General features: G+C 48.0%; 1 protein-coding gene across 2 annotated transcripts in view; it reads right to left on the bottom strand.

The window, feature by feature from the left end:
* Positions 1 to 41: 41 nt before the first annotated feature.
* Positions 42 to 22,181, bottom strand: part of LOC143817498 (uncharacterized) — a 66,620-nt gene continuing 44,480 nt past the window's right edge. The window contains exons 2-3 of one of the 2 annotated variants that reach the window (XM_077298966.1): positions 3,837 to 4,204; positions 42 to 3,734 (exon numbers count right to left, since the gene is read on the bottom strand). In XM_077298966.1, the coding sequence (XP_077155081.1) occupies positions 1,332 to 3,734; positions 3,837 to 4,163 (2,730 nt within the window). In that variant the 5' untranslated portion in view covers positions 4,164 to 4,204 and the 3' untranslated portion in view covers positions 42 to 1,331. Of the gene's footprint in view, positions 4,205 to 22,181 lie in introns of both variants that reach the window. The other variant, XM_077298965.1, reaches the window with a different exon arrangement.

Raw genomic sequence — 22,181 nt, forward strand, 5'->3', positions numbered from 1 at the left:
GGAGAGGAAAGTTCATAAGACTGAATGCTTGTGTTCCTCAGGGGCGGGGCCATGATTCATCATCTCACATCTATCTGTGCCGCCCCCTCAGAACAGATTCTCTTGTGTCTTTCACATTTTTTCAAACCAATAAGAAATTAAAATGTTTGTTCTCATCTAACAACAGGAAACCGCAGTGTGAAAATGGTATTTTATTGGGGATCTGTTGATGTCGCACTGTTATGGGGGATCTGTGGATGATGCACTGTTATAGGGGATCTGTGGATGATGCACTGTTATGGGGGATCTGTGGATGATGCACTGTTATAGGGGATCTGTGGATGATGCACTGTTATGGGGGATCTGTGGATGACGCACTGTTATGGGGGATCTGTGGATGATGCACTATTATGGGGGATCTGTGGATGATGCACTGTTATGGGGGATCTGTGGATGACACACTATTATGGGGGATCTGTGGATGACGCACTGTTATAGGGGATCTGTGGATGATGCACTGTTATGGGGGATCTGTGGGTGACGCACTGTTATGGGGGCTGCCTTTCTACATCGGGGCTGGACTCCTCGGCTCCTCCTTTTGGTCAGACTGCAGGGCGATCTTTATAGTTTGTGCGGGTAATTCTCGACCATCCTGTAATGTGATCTCGGACATCGCTCCGGACCTCAGGATCCGGTTACTACACACAGAGAGGTCAAAACACAAAAATTGAGCTTGGTTTGAGGTGGTACACATGCAGCACATAAACTCATGTTCACACTGGCCATAAAACATACAAAAGCTGCAAGAAACAAAATGAGCAAAAACCCTGCTGTAACTAAATAAGTAAAAAGCAAAAAGTGCATCTAAATAACACCGACTTCTTAGTAATACTGTTTTTGATGAAAAAAATGGCATAAAAGCCATCCCACCACGACAAGGTGACTCTGATCGGGACGGTCCTACATTGTTACTTAATTACAGCAGGGTTTTTGCTCATTGTTTCTCTTGTAGGTTTTACACAGAGAGCTCAGCTTAGCACAGTGCTGAAGCATTATCAGAAGAAGGACAATATAAAGCAGGGATTGTTGGGTCAGGAGGCTTTGAACTTCCTGTCATTTATCTGTTGTAGAACCACTATAGAACTGGCTGATAACAGAGAGCAATAGACTAATTTAAACCTTTCGGCTTCTGCCTCTGCTCTTTGTGTTCAGTAAATAACCTCTGGACATGGCGTCACCTTCCATCAATGATCGCCTTGTCTTATTAGGACAGTTTTCCAGGTACTGCTTGGTCCCTTCTTATCTGCTCCCAGGGGCCCCACCAGGAATGAGATGAACCCCAGGATGTGATTTCAGTCCTCTGGGTCCTGATACTGGAATAACTTCATACAGTTGTGCATGCTGTCAGCCACCAGCACCAGACCGTCCTGCCACACGGCCAGTCCCCGGGGGCTGCTGAGGCCGCCTGACACTATGACACGGGCCGGTTTCCTGCCGGGGTAGTAGATAAGACGATGTGTCTGTGCCCAGTCCGATACCAGCACTCCTCCCTGACTGTCCACGCAGACCCCCCAGGGATTGCACAGAACAGGGCCTGGGCTGGATTTGAGGCCTAGAACCTTGAGGAGTTGCCAGTCCTCCCCTAAAACCTTCACACAGCAGCCACCATCTAAGCCCCTCTCAGACACAGCCATGAGCCCCTGACTATTGGAGGCCAGGAGGTAAGGCTTGTTAAATCCTGGTACCACTGTGATTTCCTTCTGACGTCCGGAGATAGGGTCTAGGCTCAGGGCACAGATGTTTCCCAGTTTCATGTCTGCCACTATGAACTCGTCTCTATAGTTGGCAGTGATGCCCCTCGGGGCTCCCCAGTTTCGGGATATGACTTGGAGTAGGCGTCCGTGTTTACTATATACATCCACGGAGCGGTCACTGGAGTTGGTCACAGCCACCAGGCCCCGATTACTCACGGCAACATCAAAGTAATTCTTTGCTTCCAAAGCAAATTGTTGGAGAAGTTTCCCCTTGATGTCCATCACCTGAAGCCGTCTGTTTCCATAATCCACTATATAGATGGAGCCAGAGCTGCTGCCACAAATACCATGGGGCAGGTTTAACTCTGCCCGTCCAGATCCAAACTTACCAAACTGTCTTAGAAGCCTGGTGATGCCATCTCCACGAGCAGCCAAAGCGTTGTCAACTAGGCTCGGCTCACTCCTACTAAGGCTTCTTGGATGCTGGGGTGATGTCTTTGGAGGCTTTCTAGAATACTGAGCAGACTTGACCCGGACCCGTATCTCACGGAGAGCACCTGATGGTGTGGAGGTGGCCACACTCCTGGGATTCGACCAAGTGCTTGATGAACTAGACACAGAATCTCTTCTTTCCTTGGCAGACATTGGTCTGGTGGATCTCGAAGGAGCGGTATGTGGCCGAGATAACCTCTCGATGTACGGCAAGGATGATGAGCGAAGTATAGGTCTCCAGTTGCCTTGCAGCCTTTGATTTCTGATTTTAGTCCCTGGTCTCTGCTTCCCATCTGGGACAGCTGGAGTTTGCTGTTTTGATTTTATTTTAGATTTTTCCAGTGTGATCACTGGTGGTCTTTTTCTAGACTCTCGACTATTGGGATTCGATGAATGGGAATATGTACCACACTTGACTTCTGGATGCTTTTTTTTGGGAGACTCAATGATGAAGGTATATGAAGACTTCACACTATCGCTGGGAGAACATGACCTCTGAGGAACATTGAGAATGTCTCCAGTGAGGGAATCTGACGTCTCATCAGACATCCGCATGTAGTCAATGCCTGAGGGCGGTCTTTGATGTGTCACTTGAATTGCGTTGCTCTCTAGTGAGGTTTCCCTGGATTCTGTGTCTTGAGTACTATAGTCCAATGAGTTCAATCTGGGTACCTGTTCTCCATCGTTTTGCTTCTTGGCTGATGGGACCCGGCTGTCTCTGATGGCCACTTGTCTGCAAGTTTTGGGATCCCTCACATGATCTGTCTCCATATCCTCCACGATGTCTTCTGAGCTCTCAAACTCATCTTCAAACACATAGGCCGCAGTTGCTCTAAATAAAGTATTTTGCTCTTGGTTGGTGACTCCATCTTGTTCTTCCTCCTCACACATTGTCTCGGTCTCGTTTTGATCATTGGTTTCTTGGAGGTTGCCCAGGATTTCTGACTCCAGCCTCGTCATGGTCTCATTTTTCAGCCCAGTTGCTTGATTACGTTTGGAGGACGATTTGAGCTGCTGAAATGCCTCTCTCCTAGGGTTTACCCTAGTTCCTTTGCTGGTTAGGTGCGGGGTGGAGGGTTTTTTACTCAAGTCTCCATTTGCTACCATGGCTTTTGATCCATGCAGCTTGTTGTTAAGCTTCTGTGCTGTATTTTTGTTGCCTGTGATCCAGATTTTGGTGGCCACCTGAGGACACAGAGCTGCATTGTCTGCTTCCATGACAGCCAGATCTCTCAGCGAAGGGTTCAGCCTCTGATCTTCATGCCGTTTCCTCAGATCCACAGATGATTGGTATGTGGTGGTGGACATGGACTCATGGTCGCTGTCATACTCCATCTTTACTCCCACATATCTCCCAGGATCGTCCGACTTGTCCTCCCACGGTGGAGTTTCATCACTTACTAGGACTGGTTTGTTTGTTATATTGTTCCAGTTGGATTCCGAACTCAGACAAGGGATGGATAAGCCGAGAGTTTGTTCTTCACATCCAATCTCCCCTAAAGGTGTGGTCTGCAGAGGACGAGGGGAAAAGTGAACTTTCTTTAGTCTGATGTTGATGTGGTTCTTTTTAGAGAAGATGTTGGAGACTGTTCCTTGAATTTGCCTCATTACCAGATCATTGTTTCTGGAGGTGACCAGTGCTTGCTTCAGCTGGGACGACACATTGCAGATTGTGTGTACCATGCTATTAATCTCACAAGCTCCGTTATGTAGGGCGAGCTCATTATCCCTCTGGATTGAGGAAAGCTCATCCTTCAGCCGCTGGTGGTCTTCCTCCACCTGATTCAGGATGGACTGCTCTTGTTTAAGGATGGAAAGCAGTGTCTTTTCAAATGACTTGGACACCCTCTCATGGTCTTTTGCTTGTTGTGCTTTGATCTGTTCCAGTTCTTGGCAGGTTTGAGCAAGGTTGTCTAGTAAAATGGTGAAGTCGCCCATGTCTACTCAGCGTTCACTAGCACAAGTAACAGGAAAACAGCCTGCAGAAAGAAAGAAACTCCAGTGAGAATCAACCTCTGATCAACCAGAAAGTCTTATCAAGCCTCTGTGAATAATAACTCACGAATCCTTCCGTGCTGCCACCAATGTGTCACGGATCAGGGGTGACCTTTTGGCCAGCACACGGTTATCACGTGCAGGGGGGCTTATCTTAGTTATCCCACCACTGCTAGAATGTGATGAAAACGCAAACAAGGCTATTGACCTACCAATTTACCACAGGGGCTTATTTTAGTTATCCCAGTGCCGCTACAACATAACACGAACTGCAGGGATTTATGTATATCCTGCTTTCCAGTTCCGCTTCGGAACTTGCAGCTCTCCGGTGCCCCTCATACCCTCAGGTCAGTCAGGGAACTACACCTAGGATAATTGGTCACCGGATGGGCCTCATCACTTTGGACGGGCTAGCAGGCACACTGCAAGGAATTATAAATGCTCAGGCCGCAGCCAGACAATAGCTTATAAAACCCTGTACCGTCGCTGCCAGCTGTACCCACCTAGCCCAGAACACACTTCGCTGCCACCAGCTCAGATTTCCCCACAGAGAGGTTCAGAGACAACCCAAATTAGTAGCGTAATTAATGTCAGAAGACTTAGGGTATGTTTTAGAGCAAGGGAACGAAGCTAGTAAATATTATAACTTTTACTCCATAAAAAAGTTAAGCAGTGTTTATAAAATGTATATCAAGGTTTTACAAGATGAGACAATTTAAAGTATGTACAGCAATTATAAAAAAAAACAGGGATTAAAACAGAAAGTAACACTTACATGTGCTCAGATCATTTCACCTAACCAGGTCGGTGGGTGGAGCCAAATGTCCCAGTTCATCAGAGGGACCCGCTGTAACAGCTCCTCAGGCAAGACTGAAGGTTGGGTTGAGTGCCATGCCTTATAATTGCAGGCTTGTGACATCACTAAAGGGGCTGGTTTACCTGCACCCTCCCCTCTCCTCAAAGTTACAGATTTTACCAGCAATACTTATAATTCTCATAGCTTGGCTCGCGTATCTAGCAGAGTAACGGCAACCACCTCACTCATCTTATTTTGAAATTAGCTTTCTCTTTCTAATGATACCAAATTCGTACTAGTTGTTCTACATGGTTTAGGAGAAATCCGCACTTTGTACTCGTTGTGTTTAGCTGCTAGCACTTACAGTGGTTGACAGATCTACCGATGGAAATTCGCAATATGTACTCCTTATTTTCCTAGCCCAAATCGGTGGCCCAATATCTTTCTATAATAGAACAAAGAACCTCATGTCTTTTGAGAAAGACTATACCAGTTTTAGTTGGTACTAGATGGGAAAATTGTCTACCGCAGCTACAGGGGCAATAAACATTCTTTTGGTGGGAGGGAATGAGAGGTTTGGGATTCACACACAGCAGCAGATGCGAAGAGAGGGGGGGTCGGACTAGCCCACAGCGTGTGTGATAACGATAATTGGGAAAATGAAAAATCCTACTCCATTTTATACATTATCCTGACAATAACCACCTAAAACCACAAGCTCCCCCAACTAATGACCTAGAGGCCAAAACATGGAGGACATAATATCCAAAGCAGTTTCATCAACATGTGTTATGTGTCCAAAAGAAATCATACGCAAATGTCTAGATTATCTTGTATGAATGAGTTGGATGGTGTTTGATTGGGCTTCCCCATGAGTTCTGAATGCCATGGACTCTCCTGCATTTTAGCTTGTAAGGAAATATCTGGACATTATGGTGTGTCTTGCTCATTTTCACTCCACTCTGTGGACAAATTGGCACAAGTTCCTCCTAGCCCAATGTACCGAATTACAGCCGTTAACCACATGATGCCAAGTGCTATGGAGGGGATCTGCCACTAAGGTGACACCATTGATGATGCTGCAGGAGATGAGTATGACCGTGGTGATCTAGAAATGGGCATGGACTCGACCACTCTAAACACAACAAGATGTGCGATTACAGCTGAGGAACTTCTACCTGTGTAGATCACTCCCCGTAGACTTGAATGATGGGAACGCTGGATGTTCTACAGAAGCCATGCTGCAGTCACAAGTGGTGTGCACTGTATAACCTGGAGTGCGAGCTCTGCGCTTCAATTTACAGTCATTGAACATTTAAGCATCAGCAGCGTCCAGATGCAGCGCAGCCGCGGTGTAAAAGATATCAGAAACATCATAGATTATACATGAGAACAGGATGAGGCTCAGAGACACAGGAGACACAACCAAAAGACAACATATCCTCTGGTAGTGTGGAAATAATTGGGACAGATGGCAAAATGTGGTACAGCCCACTAAAAATATTAACTTAAACGTGGTGGGACCCTAACATCAGACACCTTATCACTGATTACCAGGGTTGTGAGAAGCTGGAGTTGGAGGAAGCCAGATCCTCACTAATCATCTAATCATCAGGGTTGGCAGAAGCTAGATCGTCACCAATCATCTGATGACCAGTGGAGGAAGACGACAGATTGTCACCAATCATCTGATGACCAGTGGAGGAAGATGCCAGATCCTCACCAATCATCTGATGACCAGTGGAGGAGGTAGCCAGATCCTCACTAATTATCTGATGACCAGTGGAGGAAGATGCCAGATCCTCAACAATCATCTGATGACCAGTGGAGGAAGATGCCAGATCCTCAACAATCATCTGATGAGCAGTGGAAGCAGATGCCAGATCCTCACTAATCATCTAATCACCAGTACAGGAAGAAGCCAGGTCCTCACCAATCATCTGATGACAAGTGGAGGAGGTAGCCAGATACTCACTAATCATCTGATAACCAGTGGAGGAAGATGCCAGATCCTCAACAATCATCTGCTGACCAGTGGAGGAAGAATCCAAATCCTCAACAATCATTTGATCACCAAGGGTGGGAGAAACCAGATCCTCACCAATCATCTAATCATCAGTGGAGGAAGAATATAGATCCTCATCAGTAATCTGATTACAAGATGTCAATAATCATATGATCACTTGGGTTGCGAGAAGCCGGATCTTCACCAATCATCTGACCATCAGTGGAGGAAGAAGCCAGATCCTCACCAATAATTTGATCACCAGGTGTGGGAGAAACCAGATCCTTACCAACCATCTGATCACAGGGGCAGGATAAACCAGATTCTAACCAATCAGCTGATCACCAGTGGGTGCAATAAGTTAGATCCTCACCAATCATCTGATCACCAGGGATGGGAGAAATCTGATCCTCACCAATCACCTGATCACCAGGGATGGGAGAAACCTGATCCTCACTAACCATCATGTGACATCATTATGCAAATTACCTCTTCAGAGAAAAAAAGGACTTGAATTCTATAACACAACCTGTTGGAAGTAGCGATCCTACAGTGACATCATTATGGACGCATTATCCACCTTACAGAAAAGTGAAAGAGCATTAAATATGACTCTGCTGCCCTCCTACAAGAAAGGCGGAACCATTATATGGACTCCACTGTGGTGTCTTGGACGGTCATATCTGCTGAATGCTGTCACTGACCCTCTTGTGGTGGAATATCTCCAATGGCCGTACTTTGTGTTTCATTCTCTAAGTGTTGTGCACCCCCAGCAAAACCCCCGCACCCCCGCACAGTAGTATTATGCCAATATAATCAGGTATGTTACTGTGATGCAGAGTACTATGTTAAAGGGGTAGTCCACTAATGAACAACCCCTTATTAATGGGCCTATGGTGCTGCTCCTCCATGCTCTGTGCTGTATCACTGGCTGATCCATTAGCTTCAACATCCAACGGGGGCGTCGGAGTTCACTGATCGACTTTAGTGTTCATATTTCATCCAAGCAAAAAATCACGGTTGCTGTGTAGTGGATAGGAAATCTATGGTCCACTAAGCAAATTAAGATTCTGTAGTGTGTCCATGAAGATAATGTGCACTGAGTAGGTAGGACATGGGTGAGAGTGGGTCAACTATGAATGCAAGGCTGTATAACCAGCAAGCTCACTGCCTCATGTAACACTGCATAACCGGTAGCTTGTTGCCTAATGTAACAATGTGTAACCGGCAAGCTCACTGCCTCGTGTAATACTGCGTAACCGGTAGCTTGTTGCCTCATGTAACAATGTGTAACCGGCAAGCACGCTGCCTCATGTAACAGTGCGTAACTGGCTAGCTCTCTGCCTCGTGTAACACTGTGCAACCGGCAAGGTCACTGCTTCATGTAACTGTGTAACTGGCAAGCTCACTGCCTCATGTAACACTGCATAACCGGTAGCTTGTTGCCTAATGTAACAATGTGTAACCGGCAAGCACGCTGCCTCATGTAACAGTGCGTAACTGGCTAGCTCTCTGCCTCGTGTAACACTGTGCAACCGGCAAGGTCACTGCTTCATGTAACTGTGTAACTGGCAAGCTCACTGCCTCATGTAACACTGCATAACCGGTAGCTTGTTGCCTAATGTAACAATGTGTAACCGGCAAGCTCACTGCCTCGTGTAACACTGCGCAACCGGCAAGCTCGCTGCCTCATGTATTACTGGGTACCCGGCAAGATCGCTGCCTCATGTAATACTGGGTAACCGGCAAGCTCGCTGCCTCATGTAATACTGAGTAATCGGCAAGCTCGCTGCCTCATGTAATACTGGGTAACCGGCAAGCTTGCTGCCTCATGTAATACTGCATAACCGGCAAGCTCACTGCTTCATGTAATACTGCGTAACCGGCAAGCTCGCTGCTTCATGTAACACTGCATAACCGGCAAGCTTGCTGCCTCATGTAATTCTGGGCAACCGGCAAGCTCGCTGCTTCATGTAACACTACGTAATCGGCAAGCTCACTGCCTCATATAACACTGCGTAACCAGAAAGCTCGCTGCTTCATGTAACACTGCTGTGAGGCAGTGACTTGTGTTACATGTGAGGGTCACTGTATCTTCCCCTAGGATGCGCACGGAGGGTATTGAAGCCATGAGAGTGCATTGCAGTCACAGGCGTAGCTGTGGTTGCAATGCAGACTAAAGTAAGTGTAGGTCTTGGACATGCTGGTTGTCCAAGGCAGATTTAAGAAAACCTGCTCTGGGCTTTTGTGTTTTGAAACAGACTACAGGACAGTAGTGGTGCTGTCCCTTTAGTTCCTGGCTGGGTTTGCCATGTGGCTGAAGGCCACGGATTCAAGTTAAAAACCCTGCAGTATAGGGTTTGGGTGTGTCAGGAGCAGGAGGCTCTGCAGCGCTCCACCTGTATGAGGCAACACCGGCCAGTGGAGCCAAACAGTCAAGGCAGCTGAAAAGCCTGGCACCTCACAGCGTACACAGCAGTGCGGTCGCCCACGGCAACTAGTCTCAGGAGGTGGACTGGCGTGTTTAGTGACTGTAAACTGGAGTATATGGTTCCTGGCTGCGATCCGTAGGATATTGTGTACTATGTATTGGGAAAAGAGACATTAACACATGCATAACAAACTCCAAATTTGAGGATAAAAAAGGCTTTGGAGGGATGTATTGATTATTAACAAACTGGGGAGAACCCCAAATAAATCCTCACAAGAAAGCCTTAAAATGTACAGTATAGACCAAAAGTTTGGACACACCTCATTTAAAGATTTTTCTGTATTTTCATGACTATGAAAATTGTACATTCACACTGAAGGCATCAAAACTATGAATTAACACATGTGGAATTATATACTTAACAAAAAAGTGTGAAACAAGTGAAAATATGTCTTATATTCTAGGTTCTTCAAAGTAGCCACCTTTTGCATTGATGATTGCTGTGGAGAAACGGGGTCAGTGGGTGCTCTTGTCCGCTGGCCCTGCTGTCTTTAGCAAGACTGCATGGACCACGGCTCATACCACTGAACGCCCGCTCTATCTCCCCGTGGGCAATACACTACACAGACAACACAAGGTTAAGGTAAAAGAGTGTGGCAATACTTTATTGAACCACAACACACAATAGCAAACAGAACAATCCCACCATGACTGGAATTGTATGGGTACATGGGCGCATATAAAAGATCACTGCGTCTCCACGTATTTCCAGTATGACACGATGTCAGAGCTCCCAGGGTCACATGGGCGCATATAAAATATCACTGCGTCTCCACGTATTTCCAGTATGAAATGATGTCAGAGCTCCCAGGGTCGCTACTCCATCTGTGGATGAACGCACAGAGAAGATGTAACGACAAGCATAGGGAGATGACCAAGAACTGTCCATAGAGTCCATACAAGGTCCAAAGCCAGTTGACACGAGAGTCACCACCTGGCTTATCTGACCATCTCCATGGAACCAGGCGACCAGCGGGTCCCAACCCTGGCTTTCTCCAAACAGATCCATGGTTCAGAAATTGTCACTGGATCAGATCTGTGTCCTTCCAACCAGAGCCGAAAACCCCTAGGTTGTATCCTATAGAATCCTAGATCAGTGTCCCTCGTGATGGTGCCATGATGAATTGGCTGCAGTCCTTTCTCTTGTCTGTTGGGTGGTTTGCAGAATGTCTGGCTGGTAGCTCTGTGTTACTTCAGACTCCCAGGATGTGATCTCTGAGTCTTTTTATACCCAAGGCATGTAAGCTATTTTTAGAATTACCCAGGGTCCTTCAGTCTAACATCAAGATAAGGTAAACAATGGTGATGGGATTAAGTAGCACTATTAGCATATAAGCACACATCAATAAACAAAGCCCAACACACTCAATGTACAGTCACTATTACAGACTTAAGGCTGAGTCACACTCAGCAATGCTGTAGAGATATAGACAACGAGCCGATCGCTGTAGAGACGTCAAACACAGCAGCTCCAGAACGATGCAGGAGCGATCCAGTGACGTAACGGTGACTCATTTATCGTTCTCACAGGTCGTTAGCTCCATGTAAAACATTGCTGGCATCGTTGTCAAACACGACGATACACGCCGATCTGATGACCAAATAAAGTTCTGGACTTCTAGCTCCGACCAGCGATATCACAGCGGGATCCAGATCGCTGCTGCGTGTCAAACACAACGAGATTGCTAACCAGGACGCAGCAACGTCACGGATCGTTGTCGTTCTCGTTGTAAAGTTGCTGAGTGTGAAGGTACCTTTAAGGTACCGTCACACTCAGCGACGCTGCGGCGATATAGACAACGAGCCGACCTAAACTAGATCGCTGGAGCGTCGCTGTTTAGGTCGCTGTAGAGACGTCAAACACAGCAACTCCAGAACGATGCAGGAGCGATCCAGTGACGTAACGGCGACTCACTTCTCGTTCTCGCTGGTTGTTAGCTCCATGTCAAACAGCCGGAGTGTAACCGACTGGCTAGAAGGAGACTCTGCGACGCCCCCTATGCTCGTTGCTGGCGTCGTTGCTTTTGATGTCAAACATGACGATACACGCCGACCTGGCGACAAAATAAAGTTCTGGACTTCTAGCTCCGACCAGCGATGGCACAGCGGGATCCAGATCGCTGCTGCGTGTCAAACACAACGAGATCGCTATCCAGGACGCTGCAACGTCACGGATTGTTGTCGTTCTCTTTGCAAAGTTGCTGAGTGTGATGGTACCTTTACACATTATGTTAGATAGTATATCAGTGGGCAAGTGTGCCTTCTTGACCCACCAGACATAAACACTTAAATTCACAAGCCAATATACAGATAAAAAGCCAGTTCTTTTGTTTTTGCAAAACATGGTTGTCTGGGAAATTAAGATACAATCTGGTTTCTTCACAACTGCTTTGCACACTCTTGGCATTCTCTTGATGAGCTTCAAGAGGTAGTCACCGGAAATAGTTTTCACTTCACAGGTGTGCCCTGTCAGGTATAATAAGTTGGATTTCTTGCCTTATAAATGAGGTTGGGACTATCAGTTGTGTAGTGCAGAAATCTGGTGGATACATAGCTGATAGTCCTACTGAATAGACTGTTAGAATTTGTATTATGGCAAGAAAAAAGCAGCTAAGTAAAGAAAACTGAGTGGCCATCATTACTTTAAGAAATGAAGGTCAGTCAGTCTGAAAAATTGGGAAAACTTTGAAAGTGTCCTCAAGTGCAGTGGCAAAAACCATCAAGCGCTACAAAGAAGCTGGCTCACATGAGGACCGCCCCAGGAAAGGAAGACCAAGAGTCACCTCTGCTTCTGAGGATAAGTTTATCCGAGTCACCAGCCTCAGAAATCGCAGGTTAACAGCAGCTCAGATTAGAGACCAGGTCAATGCCACACAGAGTTCTAGCAGCAGACACATCTCTACAACAACTGTTAAGAGGAGACTTTGTGCAGCAGGCCTTCATGGTAAAATAGCTGCTAGGAAACCACTGCTAAGGACAACCAACAAGCAGAAGAGACTTGTTTGGGCTAAAGAACACAAGGAATGGACATTAGACCAGTGGAAATCTGTGCTTTGGTCTGATGAGTCCAAATTTGAGATCTTTGGTTCCAACCACCGTGTCTTTGTGCGACGCAGAAAAGGTGAACGGATGGACTCTACATGCCTGGTTCCCACCGTGAAGCATGGAGCAGGAGGTGTGATGGTGTGGGCGGCTTTGCTGGTGACACTGTTGGGGATTTATTCAAAATTGAAGGCATACTGAACCAGCATGGCTACCACAGCATCTTGCAGCGGCATGCTATTCCATCCGGTTTGCGTTTAGTTGGACCTTCATTTATTTTTCAACAGGACAATGACCCCAAACACACCTCCAGGCTGTGTAAGGGCTATTTGACCAAGGAGGAGAGTGATGGGGTGCTACGCCAGATGACCTGGCCCCACAGTCACCAGACCTGAACCCAATCGAGATGGTTTGGGGTGAGCTGAACCGCAGAGTGAAGGCAAAAGGGCCAACAAGTGCTAAGCATCTCTGGGAACTCCTTCAAGATTGTTGGAAGACCATTCCTGGTGACTACCTCCTGAAGCTCATCAAGAGAATGCCAAGAGTGTGCAAAGCAGTCATCAAAGCAAAGGGTGGCTACTGTGAAGAACCTAGAATATAAGACATAATTTCAGTTGTTTCACACTTTTTGTTAAGTATATAATTCCACATATGTTAATTCATAGTTTTGATGCCTTCAGGGTGAATGTACAATGTTCATTGTCATGAAAATACAGAAAAATCTTTAAATGAGAAGGTGTGTCCAAACTTTTGGTCAGTACTGTAATGTTTTTATTATCTATATTAAAAACGAATTTAAGGTATGAAAATAAAGTCTCTAATCTGTCTAAATTTGTTTACATGACATTGCTCGATGCCCTATTTATTATACATAATGGGAGGCACCCCGGGGGGCTGACACCTGTCTGGCAAAATAGGACATATACATTTATCGCACTAGTCAACCGAACAAGTTTCACCGCGTTTGTGGAGTCATCAGGGGACGGGACACTGGCTGGATTCATTCTAGAGTCGAACGATTTAAAGGAAATAAATTTAGGCACATTACATACCTGTACAAACACCTGAGATCATGTAGAGACCCCTGTGTATCCCCCAGTCCTCCAGTCACTCACCTGTACAAACACCTGAGATCATGTAGAGACCCCTGTGTATCCCCCAGTCCTCCAGTCACTCACCTGTACAAACACCTGAGATCATGTAGAGACCCCTGTGTATCCCCCAGTCCTCCTGTCACTCACCTGTACATACACCTGAGATCATGTAGAGACCCCTGTGTATCCCCCAGTCCTCCTGTCACTCACCTGTACATACACCTGAGATCATGTAGAGACCCCTGTGTATCCCCCAGTCCTCCTGTCACTCACCTGTACATACACCTGAGATCAAGTAGAGACCCCTGTGTATCCCCCCATCCTCCTGTCACTCACCTGTACATACACCTGACATCATGTAGAGACCCCTGTGTATCCCCCGTCCTCCAGTCACTCACCTGTACATACACCTGAGATCATGTAGAGACCCCTGTGTATCCCCCATTCCTCCTGTCACTCACCTGTACAAACACCTGAGATCATGTAGAGACCCCTGTGTATCCCCCAGTCCTCCTGTCACTCACCTGTACATACACCTGAGATCATGTAGAGACCCCTGAGTATCCCCCAGTCCTCCTGTCACTCACCTGTACATACACCTGAGATCATGTAGAGACCCCTGTGTATCCCCCGTGCTCCTGTCACTCACCTGTACAAACACCTGAGATCATGTAGAGACCCCTGTGTATCCCCCAGTCCTCCTGTCACTCACCTGTACATACACCTGAGATCATGTAGAGACCCCTGTGTATCCCCCAGTCCTATTGTCACTCACCTGTACATACACCTGACATCATGTAGAGACCCCTGTGTATCCCCCGTGCTCCTGTCACTCACCTGTACAAACACCTGAGATCATGTAGAGACCCCTGTGTATACCCCAGTCCTCCTGTCACTCACCTGTACATACACCTGAGATCATGTAGAGACCCCTGTGTATCCCCCAGTCCTCCTGTCACTCACCTGTACATACACCTGAGATCATGTAGAGACCCCTGTGTATCCCCCGTGCTCCTGTCACTCACCTGTACAAACACCTGAGATCATGTAGAGACCCCTGTGTATCCCCCAGTCCTCCTGTCACTCACCTGTACATACACCTGAGATCATGTAGAGACCCCTGTGTATCCCCCAGTCCTCCTGTCACTCACCTGTACATACACCTGACATCATGTAGAGACCCCTGTGTATCCCCCCGTCCTGTCACTCACCTGTACATACACCTGAGATCATGTAGAGAACCCTGTGTATCTCCCAGTCCTCCTGTCACTCACCTGTACATACACCTGAGATCATGTAGAGACCCCTGTATATCCCCCCTCCTCCTGTCACTCACCTGTACATACACCTGAGATCATGTAGAGACCCCTGTGTATCCCCCGTCCTCCTGTCACTCACCTGTACATACACCTGAGATCATGTAGAGACCCCTGTGTATCCCCCATTCCTCCTGTCACTCACCTGTACATACACCTGAGATCATGTAGAGACGCCTGTGTATCCCCAGTCCTCCTGTCACTCACCTGTACATACACCTGACATCATGTAGAGACCCCTGTGTATCCCCCATCCTCCTGTCACTCACCTGTACATACACCTGAGATCATGTAGAGACCCCTGTGTATCCCCCGTCCTCCTGTCACTCACCTGTACATGCACCTGAGATCATGTAGAGACCCCTGTGTATCCCCCACTCCTCCTGTCACTCACCTGTGCATACACCTGACATCATGTAGAGACCCCTGTGTATCCCCCAGTCCTCCTGTCACTCACCTGTACATACACCTGACATCATGTAGAGACCCCTGTGTATCCCCCAGTCCTCCTGTCACTCACCTGTACATACACCTGAGATCATGTAGAGACCCCTGTGTATCCCCCAGTCCTCCTGTCACTCACCTGTACATACACCTGAGATCATGTAGAGACCCCTGTATATCCCCCGTCCTCCTGTCACTCACCTGTACATACACCTGAGATCATGTAGAGACCCCTGTGTATCCCCCGTCCTCCTGTCACTCACCTGTACATACACCTGAGATCATGTAGAGACCCCTGTGTATCCCCAGTCCTCCTGTCACTCACCTGTACATACACCTGAGATCATGTAGAGACCCCTGTATATCCCCCGTCCTCCTGTCACTCACCTGTACATACACCTGAGATCATGTAGAGACCCCTGTGTATCCCCCGTCCTCCTGTCACTCACCTGTACATACACCTGAGATCATGTAGAGACCCCTGTGTATGCCCCGTCCTCCTGTCACTCACCTGTACATACACCTGAGATCATGTAGAGACCCCTGTGTATCTCCCGTCCTCCTGTCACTCACCTGTACATACACCTGAGATCATGTAGAGACCCCTGTGAATCCCCCAGTCCTCCTGTCACTCACCTGTGCATACACCTGACATCATGTAGAGACCCCTGTGTATCCCCGTCCTCCTGTCACTCACCTGTACATACACCTGACATCATGTAGAGACCCCTGTGTATCCCCGTCCTCCTGTCACTCACCTGTGCATACACCTGACATCGTGTAGAGACCCCTGTGTATCCCCCGTCCTCCTGTCACTCACCTGTACATACACCTGAGATCATGTAGAGACCCCTGTGTATCCCCAGTCCTCCTGTCACTCACCTGTACATACACCTGAGATCATGTAGAGACCCCTGTGTATCTCCCGTCCTCCTGTCACTCACCTGTACATACACCTGAGATCATGTAGAGACCCCTGTGAATCCCCCAGTCCTCCTGTCACTCACCTGTGCATACACCTGACATCATGTAGAGACCCCTGTGTATCCCCGTCCTCCTGTCACTCACCTGTACATACACCTGACATCATGTAGAGACCCCTGTGTATCCCCGTCCTCCTGTCACTCACCTGTGCATACACCTGACATCGTGTAGAGACCCCTGTGTATCCCTCAGTCCTCCTGTCACTCACCTGTACATACACCTGAGATCATGCAGAGACCCCTGTGTATCCCCCAGTCCTCCTGTCACTCACCTGTACATACACCTGAGATCATGTAGAGACCCCTGTGTATCCCCCGTCCTCCTGTCACTCACCTGTACATGCACCTGAGATCATGTAGAGACCCCTGTGTATCCCCCACTCCTCCTGTCACTCACCTGTACATACACCTGACATCATGTAAAGACCCCTGTGTATCCTCCACTCCTCCTGTCACTCACCTGTACATACACCTGACATCATGTAGAGACCCCTGTGTATCCCCCAGTCCTCCTGTCACTCACCTGTACAAACACCTGAGATCATGTAGAGACCCCTGTGTATCCCCAGTCCTCCTGTCACTCACCTGTACATACACCTGAGATCATGTAGAGACCCCTGTGTATCCCCCGTCCTCCTGTCACTCATCTGTACATACACCTGAGATCATGTAGAGACCCCTGTGTATCCCCCAGTCCTCCTGTCTCTCACCTGTACAAACACCTGAGATCATGTAGAGAACCCTGTGTATCCCCCAGTCCTCCTGTCTCTCACCTGTACAAACACCTGAGATGATGTAGAGACCCCTGTGTATCCCCTGCCCCCATCGCTCACCTGTACATACACCTGAGATCACGTAGAGAACACTGTGTATCACCCAGTCCTCCTGTCACTCACCTGTACATACACCTGAGATCATGTAGAGACCCCTGTGTATCCCCCAGTCCTCCTGTCACTCACCTGTACATACACCTGAGATCATGTAGAGACCCCTGTGTATCCCCCGTCCTCCTGTCACTCACCTGTACATACACCTGAGATCATGTAGAGACCCCTGTGTATCCCCCGTCCTCCTGTCACTCACCTATACATACACCTGAGATCATGTAGAGACCCCTGTGTATCCCCCAATCCTCCTGTTACTCACCTGTACATACACCTGAGATCATGTAGAGACCCCTGTGTATCCCCGTCCTCCTGTCACTCACCTGTACATACACCTGAGATCAGGTAGAGACCCCTGTGTATCCCCCGTCCTCCTGTCACTCACCTGTACATACACCTGACATCATGTAGAGACCCCTGTGTATCCCCCCGTCCTCCTGTCACTCACCTGTACATACACCTGACATCATGTAGAGACCCCTGTGTATCCCCTGCCCCCATCGCTCACCTGTACATACACCTGAGATCACGTAGAGACCCCTGTGTATCCCCCAGTCCTCCTGTCACTCACCTGTACATACACCTGAGATCATGTAGAGACCCCTGTGTATCCCCCATTCCTCCTGTCACTCACCTGTACATACACCTGAGATCATGTAGAGACCCCTGTGTATCCCCCCGTCCTCCTGTCACTCACCTGTACATACACCTGAGATCATGTAGAGACCCCTGTGTATCCCCCAGTCCTCCTGTCACTCACCTGTACATACACCTGAGATCATGTAGAGACCCCTGTGTATCCCCGTCCTCCTGTCACTCACCTGTACATACACCTGAGATCATGTAGAGACCCCTGTGTATCCCCCGTCCTCCAGTCACTCAGCTGTACATACACCTGAGATCATGTAGAGACCCCTGTGTATCCCCAGTCCTCCTGTCACTTACCTGTACATACACCTAACATCATGTAGAGACCCCTGTGTATCCCCCCGTCCTCCTGTCACTCACCTGTACATACACCTGAGATCATGTAGAGACCCCTGTGTATCCCCCAGTCCTCCTGTCACTCACCTGTACATACAACTGACATCATGTAGAGACCCCTGTGTATCCCCCCGTCCTCCTGTCACTCACCTGTACATACACCTGAGATCATGAAGAGACCCCTGTGTATCCCCCAGTCCTCCTGTCACTCACCTGTACATACACCTGAGATCATGTAGAGACCCCTGTGTATCCCCCCGTCCTCCTGTCACTCACCTGTACATACACCTGACATCATGTAGAGACCCCTGTGTATCCCTCAGTCCTTCTGTCACTCACCTGTACATACACCTGAGATCATGTAGAGACCCCTGTGTATCCCTCAGTCCTCCTGTCACTCACCTGTACATACACCTGAGATCACGTAGAGACCCCTGTGTATCCCCCAGTCCTCCTGTCACTCACCTGTACATACACCTGAGGTCATGTAGAGACCCCTGTGTATCCCCCGTCCTCCTGTCACTCATCTGTACATACACCTGAGATAATGTAGAGACCCCTGTGTATCCCCCGTCCTCCTGTCACTCACCTGTACATACACCTGAGATCATGTAGAGACCCCTGTGTATCCCCCCGTCCTCCTGTCACTCACCTGCACATACACCTGAGATCATGTAGACACCTGTTATGGTTCTCAATGGCAAGAGAACATAGCCCAGCAAACATAAGTACTAGCTCTTGGAAGGATGGAAACTAAACTGACCATGAACTAAACCTGCCGCACAACTAACAGTAGCCGGGTAGCGTTGCCTACGTTTTTTATCCCTAGACGCCCAGCGCCGGCCGGAGGACTAACTAATCCTGGCAGAGGAAAATATAGTCCTGGCTCACCTCTAGAGAAATTTCCCCGATAGGCAGACAGAGGCCCCCACATATATTGGCGGTGATTTTAGATGAAATGACAAACGTAGTATGAAAATAGGTTTAGCAAAATTGAGGTCCGCTTACTAGATAGCAGGAAGACAGAAAGGGCACTTTCATGGTCAGCGGAAAACCCTATCAAAATACCATCCTGAAATTACTTTAAGACTCTAGTATTAACTCATAACATCAGAGTGGCAATTTCAGATCACAAGAGCTTTCCAGACACAGAAACGAAACTACAGCTGTGAACTGGAACCAAATGCAAAAACAAACGAGGACTAAAGTCCAACTTAGCTGGGAGTTGTCTAGCAGCAGGAACATGCACAGAAAGGCTTCTGATTACAATGTTGACCGGCATGGAAGTGACAGAGGAGCAAGGTTAAATAGCGACTCCCACATCCTGATGGAAACAGGTGAACAGAGGGGATGATGCACACCAGTTCAATTCCACCAGTGGCCACCGGGGGAGCCCAAAATCCAATTTCACAACAGTACCCCCCCCTCAAGGAGGGGGCACCGAACCCTCACCAGAACCACCAGGGCGATCAGGATGAGCCCTATGAAAGGCACGGACCAGATCGGAGGCATGAACATCAGAGGCAGTCACCCAAGAATTATCCTCCTGACCGTATCCCTTCCATTTGACCAGATACTGGAGTTTCCGTCTGGAAACACGGGAGTCCAAGATTTTTTCCACAACGTACTCCAACTCGCCCTCAACCAACACCGGAGCAGGAGGCTCAACGGAAGGCACAACCGGTACCTCATACCTGCGCAACAATGACCGATGAAAAACATTATGAATAGAAAAAGATGCAGGGAGGTCCAAACGGAAGGACACAGGGTTAAGAATCTCCAATATCTTGTACGGGCCGATGAACCGAGGCTTAAACTTAGGAGAAGAAACCCTCATAGGGACAAAACGAGAAGACAACCACACCAAGTCCCCAACACAAAGCCGAGGACCAACCCGACGCCGGCGGTTGGCAAAAAGCTGAGTCTTCTCCTGGGACAACTTCAAATTGTCCACCACCTGCCCCCAAATCTGATGCAACCTCTCCACCACAGCATCCACTCCAGGACAATCCGAAGATTCCACCTGACCAGAAGAAAATCGAGGATGAAACCCCGAATTACAGAAAAAAGGAGACACCAAGGTGGCAGAGCTGGCCCGATTATTGAGGGCAAACTCCGCTAAAGGCAAAAAAGCAACCCAATCATCCTGATCTGCAGACACAAAACACCTCAAATATGTCTCCAAGGTCTGATTCGTCCGCTCGGTCTGGCCATTAGTCTGAGGATGGAAAGCAGACGAGAAAGACAAATCTATGCCCATCCTAGCACAGAATGCTCGCCAAAATCTAGACACGAACTGGGTTCCTCTGTCAGAAACGATATTCTCCGGAATACCATGCAAACGGACCACATTTTGAAAAAACAGAGGAACCAACTCGGAAGAAGAAGGCAACTTAGGCAGGGGAACCAAATGGACCATCTTAGAGAAACGGTCACACACCACCCAGATGACAGACTGTCATGATCTCAATGGCAAGAGAACATAGCATCAGCATATATAGGAACTAGCTCTTGGAAGATGGGAACTGAGCTGACCATGAACTAAACCTAACGCACAACTAGCAGTGGCCGGGTAGCATGCCTACGTTGATTCTAGATGCCCAGCCCAGCCGGAGGACTAAATAAAGCTAGCAGAGGAAAATATTAGTCCTAGCTCACCTCTAGAGAAATACCCCGAAAGGAGACAGAGGCCCCCCACATGTATTGGCGGTGAGTTGAGATGAAATAACAAACGTAGTATGAAAATAGGTTTAGCAAATTTGAGGTCCACTTACTACATAGCAGAAGACAGAAAGGACACTTTCATGGTCAGCTGAAAACCCTATCAAAAAACACCATCCAGAAATTACTTTAAAACTCTGGCATTAACTCATAACATCAGAGTGGCAATTTCAGATCACAAGAGCTTTCCAGACACAGAAACGAAACTACAGCTGTGAACTGGAACGAAATGCAAAAACAAACATGGACAAGAGTCCAACTTATCTAGTAGTTGTCTAGGAGCAGGAACAAGCACAGAGAGGCTTCTGATAACATTGTTGACCGGCAAGCAACTAACAGAGCAGCAAGGTTATATAGCGACTCCCACATCTTGATGGGAACAGGTGAACAGAGAAGATGAAGACACCAGTTCAATTCCACCAGTAGCCACCGGGGGAGCCCAGAATCCAAATTCACAACAGTACCCCCCCCTCAAGGAGGGGGCACCGAACCCTCACCAGAACCACCAGGGCGATCAGGATGGGCCCTATGAAAGGCACGAACCAGATCGGAGGCATGAACATCAGATGCATTCACCCAAGAATTATCCTCCTGGCCGTATCCCTTCCACTTGACCAGATACTGGAGTCTCCGTCTGGAAACACGAGAGTCCAAAATTTTCTCCACAACGTACTCCAACTCACCCTCAACCAACACCGGAGCAGGAGGCTCAACGGAAGGCACAACCGGTACCTCATACCTGCGCAATAATGACCGATGAAAAACGTTATGAATAGAAAAGGATGCAGGGAGGTCCAAACGGAAGGAAACAGGGTTAAGAATCTCCAATATCTTATACGGGCCGATAAACCGAGGCTTAAACTTAGGAGAAGAGACCCTCATAGGGACAAAACGAGAAGACAACCACACCAAATCCCCAACAGAAAGCCGAGGACCAACACGACGGTGGCGGTTGGCAAAAAGCTGAGTCTTCTCCTGGGACAACCTCAAATTGTCCACCACCTGCCCCCAGATCTGATGCAATCTCTCCACCACAGCATCCACTCCAGGACAATCCGAAGATTCCACCTGACCAGAGGAAAATCGAGGATGAAACCCCGAATTACAGAAAAACGGGGATACCAAAGTGGCAGAGCTGGCCCGATTATTGAGAGCGAACTCCGCCAATGGCAAAAAAGCAACCCAATCATCCTGGTCAGCA

The sequence above is a fragment of the Ranitomeya variabilis genome, chromosome 3 (assembly GCF_051348905.1).
Source record: "Ranitomeya variabilis isolate aRanVar5 chromosome 3, aRanVar5.hap1, whole genome shotgun sequence".
NCBI lineage: Eukaryota > Metazoa > Chordata > Amphibia > Anura > Dendrobatidae > Ranitomeya > Ranitomeya variabilis.